This window comes from Staurois parvus, unplaced genomic scaffold, assembly GCF_062004578.1.
Source record: "Staurois parvus isolate SC_StPar_1 unplaced genomic scaffold, SC_StPar_1.0 ptg000440l, whole genome shotgun sequence".
Classification (NCBI taxonomy): Eukaryota; Metazoa; Chordata; class Amphibia; order Anura; family Ranidae; genus Staurois; species Staurois parvus.
In genome coordinates this window covers 3,496,547-3,520,614 of record NW_028318236.1, presented here as the reverse complement: position 1 = coordinate 3,520,614, position 24,068 = coordinate 3,496,547, and the positions used below count along the sequence as shown (strand labels likewise).

The 24,068-nt window shown below is 41.7% G+C and overlaps 1 protein-coding gene across 3 annotated transcripts in view; it reads right to left on the bottom strand.

The window, feature by feature from the left end:
• SESN3 (sestrin 3) overlaps positions 1-24,068 on the bottom strand; it is a 165,525-nt gene that overhangs the window by 89,785 nt on the left and 51,672 nt on the right. The window contains exon 1 of one of the 3 annotated variants that reach the window (XM_089687933.1): positions 12,159-12,387. The exons of the other annotated variants lie outside the window; for them this stretch is intronic. Within the exon in view, the coding sequence (XP_089544059.1) occupies positions 12,159-12,230 (72 nt within the window). The 5' untranslated portion in view covers positions 12,231-12,387. Of the gene's footprint in view, positions 1-12,158; positions 12,388-24,068 lie in introns of those variants that run through there. 3 annotated transcript variants of the gene reach the window in all.

Below are 24,068 nucleotides of genomic sequence, written 5' to 3'. Positions count from 1 at the left end.
TTTGTAGTACAGTTGAGCCCTGGATGGGGATTAATGGTGCACACCCATGATGTGCCCAACCATATGCCCCTATAGTTACTGAGGCATACTGCCCCTATAGTTTCTGCATACTGTTAAGTTATCTGCAATGGGTATTACGAGGTGAGTTGTGGGTAACAGAAGTAATGACCATTGCTAGTAGAGTGGGCATCATGATGTCACATCTAAAAGGGGGTTTGAGTATAATGGTTGGGTTGGAAAGGGAGACACTGCATTACACTGGTTCTAAAGAAGAAACCAATCAACGAATTGAAACATTCAATGCTTGCTGAGAAGGAGCAATGCAGGAGATTTCAGGACATCCCTTCACTCTCTCAAGAGAAAAATATAGGAAGAAGTGGAAGGCCACAAGCTGCCATTCCCAGAAGCTTCCATGAAAAAGGTCAAATGGATATCACTTACTTCAGCAGAAGATGAAGGTGTCTCATTCTCCATGTTGGAACAACCTTGTCCTATGCTGTCTGTAAAAGAATGCTGCCAACAAATGCGCTAACTTTAGTCCTTGTCATACTGGAAACCACCCAACCCTAACAAGGAGATGGGGAACTCCACCATCGTAAGTGAGGGAAATTCTACAAACATCCTATAGTGTTATCAGCCTGGACGTCTTTAGATGATAACTGATCCAATCAGAACACAGACCTTTGAAACTTTTCTTTCTCTTTCAGAATTTGCTTGCATATTCCCATTTCTGGTAAATAGACTTCCTAAAGGATGGCAACACCTCTACACAGCACATCCTTAGCCATGTATGAAGATGACGATGCACTAAATCCAGCAGCTCCGTATGACTAGTGGACAGGGTGATGTAGTACATTTGAGAACGTTAAAAATCATTCTTTGAGTAAGTGCTGTGCCTAGCACCAAACATGTCAGAATGAAAACTTGTTTCTGCTGGCTATTTTATTAAAGGAAAAATATTATTTTGCACCTCGGTGTGTGACATTCCTGTTGCTGGTACAATTGATGGTTTCGGTGAAAGCAAGCACCTAAAATGCGATTGTGGAGTGTGGAACTTGATCTTGCCAAGAGCGACATGTGACATATTAAAGTTTGTGTCGTGGTTTAAGATTCCATGTTGTTATTTGCAATGCAATACTCAGACCACATATACTTTTCAATCTATTAAAAAAAAAAAAAAAAAAAAAACAACAACTCAGCTATCCACTATTAACTCTAATGGTGAATTCGTGAACAGAAACCAATGGTTCCTTTAGCCCAGGGGTCTCCAAACTTTCCAAACAAAGGGCTAGTGTACTGTTCTTCAGACTTTAGGGGGACAGGATTGTGGCCAGTGGGGGTAGAAAAAGTATCAGGGCTAACATCAGTGAGAGAAAACAAGGTCTCAGGAGTGGTGTTCAGTTGCATAGTACCTGTGGTCAGTAGGAGGAGGAGTAGTGCCCCATCACTGCTATCACTGGAAGGAATACTGGCCCATCATTGATGTTAGTGGATGGAATAGGACCCCATCATTGATATTATGGGCAGAATAGTGTCCCATTGCTGGTGTCAGTTGGGGGAATTATGCCGCACTTTTAGTGTCCGTGTTAGGAATAGTGCCCCAAGGGCCGGATAAAGGCTGGCAAAGGGCGACAGTTTGGAGACCACTGCTTTAGTCCTTTCTCACCATAATCTTTTGGGTTACACATTCTTGAGAAAATGCAGCTAATCAGAAGATGTCAGATATCTAACAATCATGTAGGTGACCTAGCTTTAGCCATTTTAAATCACTGACACAGAAATAGAGATCTGCAGCCTTAAACATAGAATGAGCTATAAGCACCCTATCTGCTTCACTGGATGGCATAAGATCCATTTTGTTCCAATAGATCAGCTTTTTACCGCTTTGGGCTCCACCATTTTTTTTAATGCATCACAGCAGAAAGGTGGGTTCAGGTTGTCAGTTAATACTTGTGGAGTTCAGTTCCCATGCATGCACTATGTATATCAGTCTGAGCAGTCGCTATAATCAGGCTCTAAAGACTCTGGAGACTGGGCATAGCTAAGAATTTGCAACAGGAGGAGACAGAGGATGATGTAAGCAGACTAGGTTTCCTCCCAGTGTGAACATTACTGACTTTTAAGTAAAGTCAGTATTTGCATAGTTACACGCTGAGCTGTCTGTCAGTAGGAAAATCACTTTTGGCAATCAAGAGGTGGAGATGGTAAGCAGCTCATGTTAGCATTGCATCTATTCTTTTAGGTTATGTTCCCATGAAATACTTCTACGTTAATTTTATTGTAAATATTTCTTTCAAGTCTAACTGCCATTTGTCACCCCTCTGGGAGATTCTACCCTACTTCCTGACCCAGAAGCCAAGAAATCAGATGAGGAGATGCCATTGGGAAAGGAAAACTCGGAGCAAAAGTTATCAGACAGAGGCTCTAGCTTTCTCCATTTTGCAGGACAATAATGCTTTATTCCAGTTTCTGCCCCACTGGAGAAGTTTCTTCTCACTTCCTGTTTCAACAAACAGTAAGTGGAAATCCCTCCAATGGGGACATAGAACGAAATAAAAACTTGACAGAGGATCTGTCCATCATAAATAGTTTAATCCGTGTTTTTTTCCTAGGTTTACATTGTAGATATACACTCGACGTGCGATATGTTAGGAAAACTACACTTATACTGGGTAGGGCCTCCCTTTGCTCTCAGAACAGCCTCATTTCTACACGGCATGGAATCCACATTCCACAAACATTCCTTTGAGATTCTGGTCCACACTGATGTGATTGCATCAAGCAATTTCTGCAGATATGTCAACTCAGTACTATCACACTCAAAACATGTTTGATTGGATTCAGACCCGGTGACTGGCCTACCATTTGTGTGCCCCTGCAGAAATCAAGATTCATCAGACCAGGCTACCTTTTGGGGTTTTTTCTGGCAAGCTGTGCCCAGTGCATCCTTCGCCTTCTATTCCTGGTTGACAGTAGTAGAACCCAATACGGTCTTCTGCTGCTGTAGACCACGTGCCTAAGGAGCATTTTGGGATTTTTTTTGCTAACAGTTGTAAGGATTGGTTATCTGAATAGCTAGAGCCTTGCTGTCAGCTCCAACAGGTCTGGCCATACCTCCAATGACCTCTCTCATCAATAAGGCTATCCCCCCTTCAGTCCATCATGAATACTGCTGCCAGGCTCATCCACCTTACCAACCGTTCAGTGTCGGCTACCCCTCTCTGCCAATCCCTCCACTGGCTTCCACTTGCTCAACGAATAAAATTCGAAATACTAACAACTTACAAAGCCATCCACAACTCTGCCCCCAGTTACATCACCAACCTGGTCTCAAAATATCAACTAAACCGCTCTCTTCGATCCTCCCAAGACCTTCTGCTCTCTAGTTCCTGTGTCAACCTCCTCCCATGTTCCCTCCAGGACTTCTCCCGAGCTTCTCCCATCCTATGGAACTCTCTACCCCAACCTCTCCGGCTGTCTCCTAATCTATCCACCTTTAGACGATCCCTGAAAACCTCTTTAAAGAAGTCTATCCTGCTTCTACCTAGTAAACCGCCATTTATTTCCTCCATCAGCTCATCCCCCCCACAACTATTACCTTTTGTATCACTCAACCCTTCCTCCTAGATTGTAAGCTCTAAGGAGCCGGGCCCTCTGTTTCCTCTTGTACCAAATTGTATTGTAACAGTAATGTCTACCTTAATTTTGTAAAGTGCTGTGCAAACTGTTGGCGCTATATAAATCCTGTATAATAATAAGGCATTACCATCTGCAGAAATTCCTATTACTGGACATTCTTGTATTTCAAACCATTCTAAGTGGACTCTAAAGACTGGTGTGCTTGAAAATCTCAGGGGATCACAATCACACAAACACTCAAATTAGCCCATCTTGAACCAACAACCATGCCATGGTCAAAATCTCTGAGCTTACATTTGCCCCTTTTCTGATGTTTGATGTGAACATTAAAGAGGAAGTATGGCCAAAGCTCTTCTGGCCATACTTCCCCTGTGGGTCACAGGCATGCACTTAATTCTGCACTCCTGTGACCCAGATTCAGCTGACGGCCGGCCAAAGTCCAATGTCAGCTGGAGCCACAGGGCCAGTCCAGGCTCTACAGGAATCCTGGCAATAATGTTGGGATCAGCTAAGATGCCTGACCAGCAGCTGAGAGCCTGAGCCACCCGCTATCACCCCCTGCACTACCTGGCACGCCAGTGAGCGCTGGAGGGGCAGAGTGGACTGAGTGATCAGAGGGCTTAGACCGCTCAGTTCTTGGTGCATCTATGTAGGTGAATACAAATGTTCACTTTTTTTTTTTTTAAACCCATACCTTTTTAATCACTTGCCATCCAGAGGATTTACCCCCTTCCTGACCAGGCCATTTTTTGTGATACGGCACTGCGTTATTTTAACTGACAATTGCATGATCATGCAACGCTGCACCCAAATTAAATTTATGTCCTTTTTTCCCACAAATATAGCTTTCTTTTGGTGGTATTTGATCACATCTTTGGTTTTTATTTTTTGTGTTATTAAAAGAAAAATAAAAAGACAGACAATTTTGAAATAAATTTCTTCATAAATTTAGGCCAAAATGTATTCTGCGACATGTCTTTGCTAAAAAAAAATCCCAATACACGTAAAATGAATTGGTTTACGTGAAAGTTATAGCATCTACAAATGGCGGTATATATACTGGAATTTTTATTTTTTTTATACTAGTAATGGCGGCGATCAGCAACTGATAGCGGGACTGCGGCGGCCATTCTGACACTGGGGGGAACTGATTAACTACCACTGACATCCCCAGTGACACCAATACAGTGATCAGTGCTAATCTCCTAGATTGTAAGCTCTCACGAGCAGGGCCCTCGGATTCCTCTTGTACCACATAGTATTGTAACTGTAATGTCTACCTTCATTTTTTAAAGTGCTGCGCAAACTGTTGGCGCTATATAAATCCTGTATAATAATAATAATAATAATAATAATAAAAAGCACTGACACTGTACTAATGACACTGGGGTTAACATCTGGGATGATCAAAGGGTTAACAATGTGCTATTTTACATGATGTGCCGTGTGTGCTTTACTAGCCATATGTGCTCATTAGATTTGCAGGCTGTGCTTCCTGAATAGTAGTACAGCACAATGACTGTGCTTTTTGTTTTCTCTTCTCCCAGTGACAGCCTAGAGGTCAGGTCTGACTGCCTGAAAAACAAGGTATCCTCCATGTAGTTCACTGACCTTTACTGAGCAGTCCCTTGGCACTTATGCCAATCATACTTCTTGAGATGCCCATGCAATCATAAAATTAAGAAAAAGCAAATGGGGAAAAAAATGGGAAAAATGACTTTTGGAATAAACGGACAATACAATATATAAAATGTGAGCTGACATATACATTATAGCTTCCTATGACAAACCAGCTTTTCAGCCAGCACATCACAAAGCAAGTCTGAAGCAGAGAATGCTAGCACAGCAATTGACTACATTACAACTTTGACATCTTCCTGTGGTTTGTCAAACTATGCAATGCAATCACAATATACAGCGATCTGACATTTGCTTTTCACTTGTACTTGACAAAACAAGTTATACGTTTCTTGATTTACAGCACAGCGTTTCCCCACCGCTACCACTCCACATAAAAATAAAAGGGAGTCTGCCACTCATATAATATGCCAATCGCACTAAGCTGATGTGGCAGAATTATTAATAGTTAGCGCCCAACATCCTGATGATCTTCTATTGTCAGTGGAAGCTTGACATATTTCCACTGTCAAGTAAAATCTCTCGTAGGATTCTGACTCCACAAGAGAATAACAAAATGAATGGTTCTTCCACAAACTCGCCAAAGCCTGACAAAATGGTACTCAGAGAATCCCTGTATTTGTATAGCCACATGTCACTACCAGATGTCACCACCAGGTGGCATTATAGATTAAAAAAAAAAAAAACTCTTGCCCCAATTAAAGCAGAGTTCCACTCACTCTAAAAAAAATAAGTCATCTCAGGGGATCAGCAATCACACAAACACTCAAATCAGCCCATCTTGAACCAACAACCATGCCATGGTCAAAATCACTGAGCTTACATTTTCCCCCTTTCTGATGTTTGATGTGAACATTAAAGAGGCAGTATGGCTAAAGCTCTTTTGGCCATACTTCCCCTGTGGGTCACAGGCATGCACTTAATTCTGCACTTCTGTGACCCAGATTCAGCTAACAGCGGGCCAAAGTCCGATGTCAGCTGGAGTCAAAAAACAAAACAAAAAAAACTGTAGCTGCTGACTTTTAAAAAACAGCCACTGACCTGTCCCACGAACCCACGGTGCCCCCCGCCGCAGCTATCTTGTATTCCAGGCGCCGGCATCTTCAGTGTGGGCACCCGGCTGTGACAGCTTGCGGCTTCACAGCCGGGTGCCCACTGCGCATGCGCGAGTAGAGCTGTGGTTCCTGAATGGTCCTGTAGTCTTATGGGACCTGTCACGTGTCCCACAAGACTACAGGGAGGGAGGGTAGGAGGACAACTTCCGCTTTCAATCGCCTAGGCAATCGCAGTGGACGTGGGAGCAGGTATCTGTCAATATTGGGTACCCGCTCCCCAAAGGTGCCAATCCTTAATGGGGAACAGGGAACCAATCATTAAAGCAGAACTTCTCCTTTTGGGTGGAACTCCGCTTTAAGCTGGCTATCAGCAGGGGTTGTCCCTTTCTATTCCAGCAGGTAAGATGCCTAACGAGGACCCCCCTTTAAAAGACCTCCACTGTTTTAAATGTAGAATATTTGAAATCCTATAAAACAGCAGCTCCATAAAGGTGCCTACAGATTTTGTCCAAAGCTCCTTGTGTGTGGGGAGAGCTCTCAGGTCCTGGTCAATGCACTGGATGCACTGTGGGTTTAGTAACACTTTAATTAAAGCACTATTAGTTGCCAAATATTTTCATATAAATACGTGACAATCCTACACAGGACTACAAATTCCTCAAAATATATTAAACAATTGGATCGCATGCTGATGAAAAATCAGTCCATGCATTGCATATATCAGTCCTTCAACACAAATTCAAATTCTTCATTAAAGTGTTACTAAACCCACAACAGTACAATCAGTCTTTATATGTAGTAAAGCATGCTTGTTATACTCACTGTGGAACCTAAGGGGTTAATCCTCTGCATTGTGTAAAAAGGCTGTTTGACCCTGACTTCTCTGATCCTCCCCTTCTTCCAGTGTTCCCCTCTTATCTCCTGATAAGGCATATGGTGTGGAGACACTCTGCACATGCTCAATTTGGTGTGTATTGCTAGAGGGGTTTTTTTTGGGAGAGGGCATGTGATCAGCACAGGGCCAATCAGTGTTGTCCAGACAAAGGTCAGGGGTTCTGCATCCTCCTAGAGCAGAAATAAAACTTCTCCTACAAGCTTTAACCAGTGCTCTCCTGGACACTGATAGAAGTCACAAGACTGCTATATACTGCTGATGTGCAAAGGTATTCAGCAGTTTATATTTACTAAAGTAATTGCATTTCCATGTTGTGTGTACTGTGGAAGACCAGATATAGTGATTGCAGGGTCTGGGGTTTAGTAACACTTTCATTCCTCCACCAGAACAGACATGCAAATGCACCCAATAGGACTCAATAGTTAAATCACTCACTGTACTGTAGATTAGATTATAGCTTACCGGGGATTTTTAGATTACCAGAAGCTATTGTGAACCCACCAACCCAAAAAGAAGCCCCATACACCTTGCTTGTATTTTTGAAGTACATCCATGATACGGCATTTGTGAGCTACCGCTGACACACATGACTTGCGACTTGAAGCCTCTGGCAAATCGCCACTGTGACTCTGATTGCATCGCTGCGTTACTTTAACTGACAATTGCGCAGTCATGCAACGCTGCACCCAAATGAAATTTATGTCCTGTTTTCCCCACAAATAGAGCTTTCAGTGGTATTTGATCGCCTCTGTTTTTTATTTTTTGCGCTATAAACAAAAAAAGACCAAAAATTTTGGGAAAAAAAATATTTTTGACTTTTTGCTATAAAACATGTCTAGTAAAAAAAAAAAAAAAATCTAATTTCATCATAAATTTAGGCCAAAATGTATTCTGCTACATGCCTTTGATAAAAAAAATCCCAATACATGTAAATTAATTGGTTTACGTGAAAGTTATAACGTCTACAAATGGCGGTATATATACTGTTTTTTTCGGGGGGGTTTTTTATACTAGTAATGGCGGCGATCAGTGACTTATAGCGGGACTGCGGTGGGCTGTCTGACACTGGGTGGGAACTGACTAACTGCCACTGACATCCCCAGTAACACCAATACAGTGATCAGTGCTAAAAAAAGCACTGACTCTGTACTAATGGCATGGGGCAGGAAGGTGTTTGAGCATCTGCTTTTTTTTTTTATAGTAATTTAAGACGCTTGTTTTGCACACATTTGCGCACAAAATATATTCGCATGGGAAATTCATTTAATATTTATGCTCGTATGAGTGTATTAGAATGCATTTGCATGCATATAGCGTAAAATTACTGACCAAAATGCAGATTTTCAGATTTTTATTTATTGAGGAATACATGGCGCTTATTTATGCGCCTGTGTGCAAAGGCACATTGTAAATAATGGGCTACATTTTACCTCAGTAAAAAAAAAAAAGCTGTGCCGATATAATGTGCAATATACATTGGTAGCCTAACACAAACCTGCACTTTGTTCATCCAGAGCAAAGCAACAGGTTTTCTTTAATGTCCACCAACAACCAAGCAGCACATACTCCAACCATCTGCAACATCAGTCCATTGGACAAACTGCACCAGCAGCACATACTCCAACCGTCTGCAACATCGGTCCATTGGACAAACTGCACCAGCAGCAAATACTCCAACCATCTGCAACATCGGTCCATTGGACAAACTTAACCAGCAGCACATACTAAAACCATCTGCAACATCAGTCCACTGGATAAATTGGACCAGCAGCACATACTAAAACCATCTGCAACATCGTTCCATTGGACAAATTGGACCAGCAGCACATACTCCAACCATCTGCAACATCAGTCCATTGGACAAACTGCACCAGCAGCACATACTCCAACCATCTGCAACATCGGTCCATTGGACAAACTTAACCAGCAGCACATACTAAAACCATCTGCAACATCAGTCCACTGGATAAATTGGACCAGCAGCACATACTAAAACCATCTGCAACATCGTTCCATTGGACAAATTGGACCAGCAGCACATACTCCAACCATCTGCAACATCAGTCCATTGGACAAACTGCACCAGCAGCACATACTCCAACCATCTGCAACATCGGTCCACTGGACAAATTGGACCAGCAGCACATACTAAAACCATCTGCAACGTCGGTCCATTGGACAAACTGCACCAGCAGCACATACTCCAACCATCTGCAACATCGGTCCATTGGACAAACTGCACCAGCAGCACATACTAAAACCATCTGCAACATCGGTCCATTGGACAAATTGGACCAGCAGCACATACTAAAATCATCTGCAACATCAGTCCATTGGACAAATTGGACTAGCAGCACATACTCCAACCATCTGCAACATCAGTCCATTGGACAAATTGGACCAGCAGCACATACTAAAACCATCTGCAACATCGGTCCATTGGACAAATTGCACCAGCAGCACATACTCCAACCGTCTGCAACATCTGTCCACTGGACAAACTGCACCAGCAGCACATACTCCAACAGTATGCAACATTGGTCCATTGGACAAACTGCACCAGCAGCAAGTCCCGACACTATACGCTACAGGAAGATGTTTCCGTATCTGCTATTCTGAGCATTTTTTGTGGTCAACTTTAAAAGTAAAGCCGGCCATAGATGGATTTAATATCGGCTGGTTCAGAAGGGACCAGCCGAAATTTGATCCATCTATGGGCAGGCTGGTTGTACTGAAGTCAATCCATATACATCGACTTCAATACAACCAGCCTGGTCCCTACTGAATTGAACAATATTTGATCCATCAACTAGCCATGTCAGGTTTTTTTGCCCGATCACTGCCCGCCATACCATTGTGTTCTGCCGGCAGGGAAGGCCAACCACCAACCAAATGCAATAGCACTGCAGGAGGGATCCTCCCAATAACATTGACTGTGTTGATGGGGGAAATTGAGCAATTTTGTTTTCTTCCTTACACCTGTGGTAGAAGGAAAGAAAAATGCACAATCTAGGAGCTGTTTAGGTGCTTCTGAACATCCATGTTTTCTACCATGGATGTGGTCATTCTATTATTGTTCCCTCTGCTCTATAGAAGTCTTGCACCACATATAGAAGGTCTTGCGCTCGCCTATAATCAGCATTAGCGGACCTTCTATATATGGTGCGAGACTGGTTTCCTTTTCTAAAAAACAAATGGAACAATCACAGAAGGACCACAGAAATTTCCCTTCATGGCAGAAAATATGTATGTTCAGAAGTACTTACTTTTAAACCAGGCCACAGAATAAAAAATGGCGACCTGTTTTTGGTATTGAATTTCTCTATATACAACAAAGTTAAAGTGGCTTAGGCACCATAAAAAATTAAAAGAACAGGGGAGGGGGGTGTGTGTGAGAAAAGACATCCCCACAAAAGAAGATCTGTAATGATTATGCAGTCAGTGGATAGAACTGCAGCATGCAGCAAGGGACACAGGCCTTTTACTGCCCCCCAAAATTGTGTTGAATGCTGAAGGTTCTTTCGACATAGCTCTGCTGGACAGCAAAGATCCCTGTCATTGCCCATCTGACCGTTTGGTCTTGATCTTCTCTTGCAGTTGTTTTTTTACTTCTGCAATAAGTTTTAATCAGTTTTAGGAAATACAATAGAGAACTACAATGTATTAATTACAGTCACCAATTCTAACATGGGTAAGAGTTGGGTAAATTGCTGAATATGAAAAAGTAAATTTCATGTTACTTGTCCCACTGAAACAGTTGTGTTGATCAATTGGTCATCAAAATGCAGTGATTCAAACTTATGATTGGTGTCAAGCACTGACAGAGGAGAACTGGTCATACCAGTTGTAGAAAACAAGAAAGTAGAAGAGAAGAGTATAAGAAAAGATAGTAAAGTCAGCAGGATAGGGTGCAGAGGAGGGAAAGAGGGTACAAGGGTAGACCGGGATGAGTAGGATAGGGAAGGGCCTGAGGAGACTTTATTTAGTTGCCATCCAAATCCTATTGAAATTTGAAGACGTAGTGGATGATCTAGGTGTCCAAACTTTGTAAAATGTATGCATGAAATAATGCTAATAGTTTTTCATTGGCTAAGTACTGGGATATTTTCCTGTATAATGGCTGGCATAGACAACTTACATGCCTTTTCTAAAGTCTGCTTAGCCGCAACAAAAATAGAAGTTAAAAGTATGACCTGGATGGTGCTATGTCCCTCAGCTTTCAGGTTCAATAGGGCTTCCCTAGGGTTTTTCCAAATGGTTCTACCCAAGACGGTTTATTGAAGTTGGTATATGCCAACCAAGGAACATCTAATTTTTAGGCAATCCTTTCAAATATGTACGAGTATGCTTATGGCAGTGCACCCCAAAATGGATAGAGGCCCCAAATACAAAATTTAGCTATCTTTTGGGGGAATATGAACTACCTTAGCATTAGTTTGAAGTTGTCTTCTACCACAGTTGATTTGAGTGGGCTGTGGTGTCCCAGGTTTGGGTCCAACCAGTTGGGTCAGTTTGCCTTTGGAAGAACGGTGCTATACAAAATGAGATTTATTCTGTAGACAACTCACTATAAAGTGAAACTAGAGAGTATTTTTGCAAGCTTTTAATTGGATCATTTACCTATACTTGAGCACGGTACTGCTGTTTGAACATTAGTATTCCTGTCCATAATTTCTCGTGTGTGTATTTGTGCAAAATAAATCCTAGCTCAGAATGGAATCTTAACCTCTTCAAATGAACACATTACACGCATATGCGTGTATAATACTGACCAGCAATACATGCATTTTATATTTACACGCCTCTGTGTACAGGCACATTGAAAAGTATAGGCTGCTTTTAGATCAGTAAAAAGAAATAAAAATGTCTATAAATGCTGCATTTTTAGGCACAGTGTGCAAGAGGCCTTATTTGTTCAAATTAAAACATACCTGCTGCTCCATATTTTCATGACATTTCAAAGGCAGATCTGTAAAATTCCATTTAACTGTACTAAATTCCATTTCATTGTACTCCTTTACACCGCCTGCTCAGTCATACTTCAAGTTCAACCAAGTTAGGGAAGTGGTTAATTAAAGAGGAACCACAAGAGCGAAGATTTTGGGTCCCGGACATTACGATCTGCTGTTGAAGTCTCTAGATATTCCCGAATGCTCAGCCTGTATGGTGGACTATTATGTAGTGGCGTTTCCTTATCTCACAAATGCTGACTACAGCGGGAGATCACAATCTTTTCTGGGCAGGGATTCAATCCACAGCTCTGCTTAAAGCCGGCCCCGCACTGCCAAATAAATAAGAACCACGGGAATTGTCAGAAGTGATCCGTCAGGCCTGCCTTCTGCTTCACTTCTGCTCTAGGGCTGTAACAATGCTCCTGTAACCGAAGCTTATGAAACTAGAACGCCGACGTCCATAGGGCCCATCAACACTTCTGTGCTCAGGAGCGGCACAGCTCAGTGCGTTTGCCTTGAAGGTCTTCTATGGCAAAGGGAATCATTTTTAGGCCACATTTACACTGGCTCCTCTGCGCCTAACCTCTGCTGCATTTAAAAAAGCTACAGTTGTGCTCAAAAGTTTGCACACCCTGGAAAAATCGTGACAATTTGGCATTTATATTGAAAATACTGATCATGCCAAAAAAAAGGCCTTTTATTTAACCACTTCAAGTCCGGACACTTTCACCCCCTTCCAGTCCAGGCCAATTTTTCAGCTTTCAGTGCTATCACACTTTGAATGGCAATTGCGCGGTCATGCAACACTGTACCTATATTAATTTTTTAGCATTTTCTTTTTAGACACATAAAACTTTATTTTGATGGTATTTATTCACCACTGAAATTTTTATTTTTTTGCTATATAGATGAAAAATTCCAAACATTTTGAAAAACAAAAGTGTTTTTCTTATTAAATTTTGCAAATAATCTTTCTTCATAAATCTTGACCAAAATGTATTCATCTATCTTTTAGTAAAAAATAAAAACCCAAATTAGTTTATAACAAAAAATTATAATTTTTCAAACTTTTTTTGACATGTTTGTTTATATTATTATTTATGTTTTTGTTATAACATACTGTCATCCTAGCAGTACAGTGTCACCATAGTAACACTGTACTACTTGTGGGGGGTGATGAAGCCTTTTTTTTTTTGTACCCATAAAGGCTGTAAAAGCAATCATTTCTCCTTCTCTCTGGCTGCTGTTTGAGCTGTGATTGGTCACAGCTTGTCACATGGTACAAAACTATTGTGAATAGCTTTGTACCATGTGACCTTTGTGATCATTCACAGATTTCACTAGTAGTAAGCAATGATGTCAGAAGTGACATCTTGCTTACTTTTATTCATGTGATCACTGATTGGCCAATCAGTGATCACATGATCAGGACCTCACACAGAGGTCCTGTACAGCTCCCAGGGAGCGTGCACAGGCGGGGAGGACATTTATAAAACAGCCACCCGCTCCCAGGGGCGGACTGACAACTCATGGGACCCCCGGGCAATAGAGGATCATGGGGCCCCTATGTCCTTGCCCAAACTCAAAAAAGCCTATAAAAAAGGTACCAGGGGCATCTCATGGGGCCTCCTACTGACCCCGGGCCCTCGGGCAGGGCCCGGGTTTCCAAATGGCCAGTCCGCCCCTGCAATGCTCCCATCCGGCTGTTTATATACATGGGCATGATGGGAAGTGGTTAAGGATAGTGATCATATGAGGCTATCCATTATCACATAGTTGTTTGGCTCCTCTGTAAATCATAATAACAGACACCACCCAATGGCCATGATCAAAAGTTTACATCCCCTGGAATGTTTAGCCTTGGTACAGACATACAAGGTGACACACACGGGTTAAAATGGCAATTAAAGGTTAATTTCCCACATATGTGGCTTTTTAAACTACAATTAGAGTCTGTGATTAGTCAATGAGTTTGTAAGCGCTGTGGATGCCCTAAGCAGGCTAGATACTAAGCCAAGGGGAGCAGAAAAGAACTGTCAAAGACCTGTGTAACAAGGTAATGGAAACAAATTTGGCTCTGAGGAAGAGGGGACCGCCTCTCAAAACGCGTCAGCCTTGATATCATCCATCCCTCAAAGGGACTAGTCCAGGGGACCAAGTCACCCTCATTCTCTGGTTGATTAATGTGCTATTCGTTCTATGTCGCATGTGAGTATACTGTATCTGTTTTTTTATACAAATAAAGGTACCACCGTGGTAATGCGCTAGGCTGGTGCGCCCTCTGTGTTTTACATAAATGATGCGGCACCATTTTTCCCACTGACACCAACGATAAGGCACTCTTCCCCCGACTAATACGAACAATGGGGCACTATTCCTCCCACTAAAACCAGTGATGGGGTATTGTTAACTCTCACCGACATTGGGGCATCTTCTACTCCCACGGGCCACAGTCCAGCCTGAAGGCCAGTAAACTGGCCCTTTGTAAAGTTCAGAGACCCCTGGCTTAGTGCACTGGAGTACCATTCAAAATGAGTTACACCACAAAGTGCTAACACATGAGCTGCGTGACACACGTTTTTGCGGTGCGCAAAGTCTGTTTTTGGCCGACAGGTTTCATCATTTTTTTAAATAGAATTCAAGTTTAGGAAACCATATTTGGATTATGTTATCGTCCATACTGAGACAAAGCATTAATAAGAAATAGTAGCGGTATCTACAAACACAGCTCTGGTGTTACAAAGTATTTATATATTTTTTTTCTGCTTAGACCACAGATCTTCAGTTTTTGAAGAACGAATATTTCCCCAAAATGAAGTATGGGCCAATGTGAACAAATGGACCAATGTTAGAATCTGCCTTGCTGAACAGACAATGGTTTCAGAGGACATGTATGCCCCAAGCAGCAGATGTTAAAGGAAGATTTGTATTACATCCTGAATTCTGCTGTGTGTGTTTGTGAGCACGTACAGTACAGTGTTTCACTGGGACACGTGTTGTTGTTGTCCATGCTATGTATGTATCGCTCTGTATGAAACAGATAAGAACGCTTCATGGCTTTACAATCCTCTCTGTCTCCAAACTGCTAGCTATGCAAAACTAGAACACTTTATTGCAGTTGTTTTACAGTCTTTCTAGTTAAAGGAGAACTCCGTAATGTAATATCTGCATCTAAAACGATCATGTAACAAACCCAGTACCATGGACCCTTGGGCAACATGGGCAAACTTACCAGCTTAACCACTTGCCCTCCAGAGGATTTACCCCCTTCCTGACCAGGACATTTTTTGCTTTACGGCGCTGCACTACTTTAACTGACAATTGTGCGGTCATGCAACGCTGCCCCCAAAATGAAATTTGCATATTTTTCCCACGAATTGAGCTTTCTTTTGGTGGTATTTGATCAGCTGTGCGGTTTTTATTTTTTATTTTTTGCGCTAAAAAAGACAATTTTGAGAGAAAAAAAATATTTTGGACTTTTAGCTATTAAACATGTCCAGTAAAAAATTGCAAAAAATTTAGTCCTAAATGTAAGCCAAAATGTATTCTGCTACATCTTTGCTAAAACAAAATCCCAATACATGTAAATGAATTGGTTTACGTGAAAGTTATAGCGTTTACAAATACTGGAATTATTTTGTTATTTTTACTAGTAATAGCAGCGATCAGTGACTTATAGCAGGACTGCGGCAGGCATTCTGACACTGGGGGGGGGGGAACTGACTTGGTGTCACTGACATCCCCAGTGACACCAATAAAGGGATCAGTGCTAACAAAAAAAAAAGCAAAAACACACTGTACGAAGGGCACTGGGCAGGAAGGGGTCAACAAGTGGAGTGATCAAAGGGTTAACTGTGTGCTGTTTTACTTGTGTGTGTGCTTCACTGTAATCAGTGTGCATGAGCTGGCAGGGAGGATAACTGTATTGTTTACCTACAGTTCTCCCCGTCAGAGATGCTCGACAATCACCGGGCGCTGGCGAGTAATCACTGGCCAGGATCCGATGATTGACAGCCACGGGTGCGAATGACATAGCGGGTAGGGTCCGTGCGCCCCCCTCCACCCGGAAATGCAAAATCACGTATATATACACGTGATTTTGCGCACCCGTGCCACCCTGTAGCACTATATCTGCTATAGGGTGTTCGGGAAGTGGCTAGAGTGGACCTATGGACAAAATACTAAAATGACATATGATGAAATCTGTCACTAGCATTCACACAACAGTCTCCCTGTAACATAGTTGTATTATCTGTTGATCCTGCCAGTAAATCTGTTATTTTTCAGCTTTCTTTAACAGACCAGGCTGTGTCTAGCAAAAGTGGCAGGGGTAGGGACAAACCATTTAATCCTGGCAGGGGTGCTTACAATAGTCAGCTTTTATTAATTTGTTTAAAACCTTTATAACAAAAATAAATAAATATTTTTATTTATTTTTTAACCATTTGCCGCCCGCCCTATGGCCGAATGGCGGCCGGCAAATGTCATCAGCGTTCCGGGTGGACGCCATATGGCGTCCTCCCGCACATGCGCAGATTGCGCTCCTGCAGAGCCGTGCAGCGGCGTGATCTGTCACCAGCCGTGTACCTCGGACACGGCTGATGACAGATCTGAGTATCGGCCACCTTTGCCGGTACCATGTGACCTGCTGTGACCAATCACAGCAGGTCACATGACAGTTGTATACAATGGATGGCTTCATTTATGCCATCCATTGTATACTAGTGTCTAGCTGTGAATGGTCACAGCGATCACATGCACATGTCATGTGATTAGCTGTGGCCAAATCACAGCTAAGCACATAAAAAAAAAAAAAAAAAACCCTGAATGAATCGATGTCATTCAGGTAAATGCTTGCTTATAGCAAAGTAATTCTTTGCTATAAGCAAATGGTGTAAAAAAAAAAAAAATAAAAAAACACTGATCACTTCGCTCCGCCTGCCCCACTGTATCACTCATTTACAGTCCTCTGTAAGTCCCGACAGCCATAGTGGCTGGACACTGTTGTAGCGCATTGATTCTTCCTGTCAGTATATCTGCTTAGCCGTACATCCCTTACTGGCAAGCAGATATACTGACAGGTCTACAGGAGTCCTGTATGGCACCAGCAATCTACTGATCGCTAGTGCAGTGGTTTACAGGCTTCTAAAACAAAAAATAATAAATGCAATTTTTTTACCTGCAAAAAAATTTTTTTATTTTTTTTTGCAAAAAAAGGTGAACTTATCCTTTAACAGAGAGATCGCCATATATATATATATATATATATATAAAATATAAGAAAGAAAGCCTACAAAAAGAAAACTAATGCAACTATCACAACTAAGAATTGGTAAGTTGCAATGTCTGCTTTTGGGTTTAATATAGCTTCAAGCATTAGCTGGTAATTTGTTAGTCACCTTTATAAAGTGCATCTTCAACTCCCCAGGGGTTGAGAATGTTGCTGTCCAAGTGCATCTACACTGCTCCTCCAATGATACAGTGGAGGAGTGAGCATAGCCACCCTAGGAAGTGTGTTGTTTGCTAGACTACCAGGGAAGAAGGAAAAAAGAAAAGAAAACTAATGCAGCCACTAAATCTAAGCACTAGTAAATACAGTATGTTACATGCTATGTTTTTAGAATTAGAGACACTTTATTGAACTATCGTTCTATCTGATGGGATCGATCCCTTCATTATTATCACATGATTTTAACTGTGAGCTGTGGAGTTGTGTGATTGAGCGACATAACTCCCATGACCACACAATGCTGTTAATTGTGTAGCAGAAACTATTAGTGATTAATCTCCATTCTTCTACTTCATAGACTTTAATGGTGGTTAGAGATTAAAAGCTCAACAATTGCTCATTTAGGAGAATCTTGGGCTGTTTTTGCCATCCAAGTAAACCCCATGGGGTTAATTCCTGAGAATAATCTATAAACAATCTCCTACTTTAGAAACAAAGGAACCATGCCATCTCTAGCAGATTTAGATTTTCAGTTTCTGAGATTAAAAATCACCCATGTAGCCTTGACCTTGTGCTGGCCACATACTAGAAAATTTTCAAATGAACATTTATACGAAAATTTATACCAAAATCCACATTACATCTGATGACTTAAGAAATGTCCTTCGAAAGTCCTTCAAAATTTCATTTGCTTTTAACATTCGATTTTGGGAAGAATGGGCCCCCCTGAATGAAAACCTCATTCACGGTTTGAGAATTACCCAGCTCAAGAAAGATTTTTATCTCGCTCCTTGCATTGCATTAAAAAACGAACGTCAATAATGCCCCATACACACGATAAGAAAATTGTCTGAAAAAGTTCGCAGAACCACTGATCAAATGATTTTCTTTTCGTTGATGAGCAGGATGTTTTAACCGATAACGATATTGTGAACGAAAAAATTTGGTTGAACAACAGTGAAAAAGTTTGTCATTTCGCATACGAACGACCTATTTTCTATGCGGTGGTATGGCGGTCGTACAAAAAAAATCTATCAAGCGCTATCATGCATGAGCGGAAACAGAAGATGACCCGGATGTTTATGTCCAAGGAATCTTCATAAACATGAACGAAAAATCCAAATGTTAAAAGTAGATTGGCCCAACGAGATAATGAAACCAGAATTCTGCATATTATATTTTATGTATCACTATTTATGTATATAGGTCATGTAATAAACGATATTATACTCATTGCTGGTAATTGTTGTGTATATCGCTCGTTCTGGCTGGAAGGGCGTGGCTACAAGGTCACACACACCGCATCACTTCCACTTGTACTGAAGACGTCAACACTACGTATTGCCCGACGAACAATTTTTTTAGATTGGTTAATGTGGGCCACGATTTTGACCAACGAACAAACGCCTCTCGGTCATCGGATGACGGATCGGTCAATTTTCTAATCGTGTATTCCCACCTTTAGACCACCACATACATTTGGAAAATTAAATTTAAATTCTTAAAACTAAGAATTTCAAACAAAATATTATTAGTTTATGGCCAGATTTAGACCTTAGACATGACGCAATATAGGTGTCATGGTTGAGAAGATCTAAAAAAAATAAAAATGATGGAGCAGTCCTTTCAACGGGTCATTTGACAGTTGAGATGAAGTAGGGATTGAGGTGTACATTTAGATATAGGGCCATTTAATGGTTAATCATTTATTAACCGATGTAACTGCACTGCAATCAGTAAAAAGGACACGTCTGCTTCCAAAAAAAGGTATCCTAATAAAGTCAATGTAAACTGCCTTATGTATGCATGTGAAGTAGAGCCTAATCGGCTGAAGAAGTGGTGACTTATGGACTGAATTTATATCTTGCCTGTTGGTGCATTAAGCAATAAATCTAAAATAAATCTAGCCTCCCCCTCAATTCAGTTTCATCCACTAGAAGACAAGGTTTGGTTCACTTTGACTACTTAAAAGCAAAAGTGTCTGGTGGCGTTTTTACAAAAATGTATTTTTCACTTTAATTCCACCAGCCGCCATAGCTGGACACCACTGAGAGATGTGCTGCTCTTTGATTCCAATACAAAAGCCAATCTTCCTTCAAGTAGGGGCCTTTACTGGCTTCCCCAGCACCACGGCAGGCTGTGGGCACATGCTAGGTCACTGCTGGCCGTGGTGTGTCAACCAATTTATTTGTGTACCAGCCATAAGGACAAGGGTGACTAAATAACCCATACTGAATGATGAACCTTCCTTTTATTATTATACAGTAATTATATAGTGCCAAAAAGTTTGCTCAGCACTGTACATTAGAATGGGAGACAGTACATGAAACAATACAAGACACGAGGGGTTCGAGGGCCCTGCTCCTTGGAGCTTACAATCTAGGAGGGAGGGGTTAGTGGTACAGGAGGAAATGGCTGTGGGGGATGGAGTGGTAGGAGGAGTGGAGATCAGTAGTTAGGTGAGGGCGGGGTAGGCTTCCCTGAAGAGATGGGTTTTCAGGGTGCGTCTAAAGGTGAGGAGGGTAGGTGACAGTCTGATAGATTGGGGTAGTAAGTTCCAGAGCATGGGGGAAGCCCTGGAGAAGTCCTGGAGTCGGGCATGGGAGGAGGAGACCATGGAGCTAGAGAGTAGGAGGTCTTGTGAGGAGCGAAGAGTACGTGTTGGGTGGTATTTGGATATCAGGTCGGTGAGGTAGTTTGGGGCAGTATTACGAATAGCTTTGTACATCCTAAGCCTCGCTACTTGTCCTTTAATTTGATTGGAAAGTCTCACTGGCCAATAAGGTGCTTGAGGAGGTAGTGGAGCCAACCTGGACTCTTAGGCCTGGTTCACACCAGATGCTTTCTAGTAGGTTTTTAAAAATGCATCCAGAACACATGTACAGTAATTGCCCAGTATTCCAATGGCCCTAGCTCACACCAGCACATACAGTTCTGCTGCTTTCCAAAAAAGAACAGCATGCTGCGGTTTTTTTTGCCCACAATGAGACAAAATGTGTCTAAATGGACTGGATCACACAAACCATTGTCCTAAGATTTTTTCAAATATCAAAAAAATAAAAGAGGAAAGAATGCACTGAAAATGTGTCTGAGCGCACAAATACACATCCAGAACAATAAAATTGTGGTGTGAAGGAGAAGATGAGATTTGCATAAAATTCAGTGGACTACGTCTTTGAATCTACTAATCGTTGACATGCAATGTACTCTTTTTCAGCAGATGGTTGATTGAATTGCCCAGGTTTTACTTTCCATTTATCATACAGCTAGTGCACCACTTCTACACCTACCCCGTATCCAACTTATAGCGGACTGGAACCCCCCTTTAAAACCTCATTCACATTGTGCTGGATAAAGAACAGCACCTGACCACTAAGTGTTTTTCCTGGCCCTCTGCTGGACCACTAGCTATCATGGTAATCAAATAACATCTGAACCAACAGCACCCCTTCCTGTTCCTAGTGGTCCATCCCAACATGTCAGCCACCGAATGAGCAATGGTAGTGGTTTAGGTCTCATCCCTCCACAAGGATAAGCTTTAGTAACAGGGCAGCCAAGCTACAAAACTAGTAGTACATAGTACACCACCACCAAACACCTTTTTAAGCCCAAACCTAGAAGAACAAAGTTTTGCTTTAGCTAAAAAGCAAAATGAAATAGATACCGGGCATATAAATATATAACATACAGCCTGGGATCATTTCCCTTCTCCACTGGTTAACCTTTGATATCCTTTTCCAGCTGGCAGGGTGAGTCACGCTATCTGCCTGATGCTGTCCAAGCATAGCAAGAAAAACATAATTACGCATCTTATCACTTGTCATTTTCAAGCATGATCAATCTGAAGGAGACTGCCACTCCGAGAGGAAAAGGTTACCACATGCCGAAGTGGGAGAACAATTTAATCTGCAGTAATAGTTCTGGAGTGCTGAAGACACAAAAAATGAGACTGCACAAACCCATATGCACTTCAAAAGGGAACTGGGGATGAACTAGTCTAAAATCTCAAGCTCTACTCCCAGAGAACTGGGGATAAACTGGTCCATAACCTCAAGCTCTACCCCCAGAGAAATGGGGATAAACTGATCCATAACCTCAAGCTCTACCCACAGAGAACTGGGGATAAACTGGTCCATAACCTCAAGCTCTACCCCCAGAGCACTGGGGATAAACTGGTCCATAACCTCAAGCTCTATTCCCAGAGAACTGGGGATAAACTGGTCCATAACCTAAAGCTCTACCCCCAGAGCACTGGGGATAAACTGGTCCATAACCTCAAGCTCTACCCCCAGAGCACTGGGGATAAACTGGTCCATAACCTCAAGCTCTACCCCCAGAGAAATGGGGATAAACTGGTCCATAACCTCAAGCTCTATTCCCAGAGAACTGGGGATAAACTGGTCCATAACCTCAAGCTCTATTCCCAGAGAACTGGGGATAAACTGGTCCATAACCTAAAGCTCCACCCCCAGAGAACTGGGGATAAACTGGTCCATAACCTCAAGCTCTATCCCCAGAGAACTGGGGATAAACTGGTCCATAACCTCAAGCTCTATTCCCAGAGAACTGGGGATAAACTGGTCCATAACCTAAAGCTCCACCCCCAGAGAAGTGAGGATAAACTGGTCCATAACCTCAGGCTCTACTCCCAGAGAACTGGGGATAAACTGGTCCATAACCTCAAGTTATACTCCCAGAGAACTAGGGATAAACTGGTTCATAACCTCAAGCTCCACCCCCAGAGAACTAGGGATGAACTAGTCCATAACCTCAAGCTCTATCCCCAGAGAACTGAGGATAAACTGGTCCATAACCTCGAGCTATATATCCCAGGGAACTGGGGATGAACTAGTCTATAACTTCAAGTCCTACTGCCAGGAAACTGGGGATTAACTGGTCTTTAACCCTGAATCCTATTCCCTTTAACCTCCAGCCCTACTTTCTAGCTACTGAGAATGAATTGGCTCTTAAACTCAACCCCAACACTCAAAGAATTTTGGACGAACTGGTCTTTAACCTCGAGCTCTACTTTTTGGCTACTGGGGATGAACTGGTTCTTAAACTCAACCCCTACTCCCAGGGAACTGGGGATTAATATTTTTTAGGATTTATATAGCGCCAACAGTTTACACAACACTTTACAACATAAGGGCAGACAGTACAGTTACAATACAAATTAATACAGGAGGATTCAGAGGGTCCTGCTCGTTAGAGTTTACTGTCTTTAACATTGAGCTCTACTCCCAGGGAACTAGAGATAAAACTGGTCTAAAACCTAAACCCCCTACTCCCAAGGACCTTGGAATTAATTGGTCTAAAAGCTTCAGCCCTACTCCACAGAAGTGCCATGGTGTCCATATCCTGCACTAATGAGGACTAACAAACCCGACACAGCTATTTGCAAGATGTATAAATAGTATACTTTACGCTGTATTTGAGATATATAACAGTAGCCCTGCATGCACAACTTGAACCAAGGGCATGAAAGAATTCTTTTTTTTTTTACATTTTATGGAAATTTTAGACAACAAAGCTACTAATGCTTTCCAATAAACAATGTAGCTGTGATAAAATCAGCAAGTCCACAAAAGCCCTGTACAAACGTTGAGAATATTAAATGAATGCATTCTAGTTTCACACTGAAAGTGAAGAGCTTACTAAAGTTATGAAAATTCTCGTACAACAGAATAAAACTTCAGAAGTGATGTAATTATTTGTATTTGTATAACTAATGATCAGATTATTGTACAAATGCTTTGAAAGCAGTATTTTTTGTACAATTTTCGGATCGTGTGCACTAGGCTTTAGTCTACTTTAAAGCTGGACTGTGGGCACATATTACAAAAAAAATGTGGTTCTTCAATTAAAAGCATATTAAATTTACATTTATATCCAACTAGTGCAAGTAGCTGAATTTGCTTTAAAATCTTTTAGATTGTAAGTGCTAATGAGGGGCCCTCCAATTCCTCCTCTATTAACCACTTGCCCTCCAGAGGATTTACCCCCCTTCCTGACCAGGACATTTTTTGCGATACGACGCTGCGTTACTTTAACTGACAATTGCGCGGTCATGCAACCCTGCACCCAAATGAAATTTCTGTCCTTTTTTCCCCATGAATAGAGCTTTCGGTGGTATTTGATTGCCTCCGCGTTATTTTTTGTGCTAAAAAAAAAAAAAAAAAAAAAAAAAAGGCTGACAATTTTGAGAAAAAAACATTTTGGACTTTTTGCTATTAAACATGTCCAGTAAAAAAACTGAAAAAAATCAAATTTCATCATAAATTTAGAAAAAATTTATTCTGCTACAGGTCTGCTAAAAAAAATCCCAATACGTGTAAATTAATTGGTTTATGTGAAAGTTATAGCATTTACAAATGGAGGTATAGATACTGGAATTTTTCAATTTTTTTTTAACGAATGGCGGCGATCAGGGACTGCGG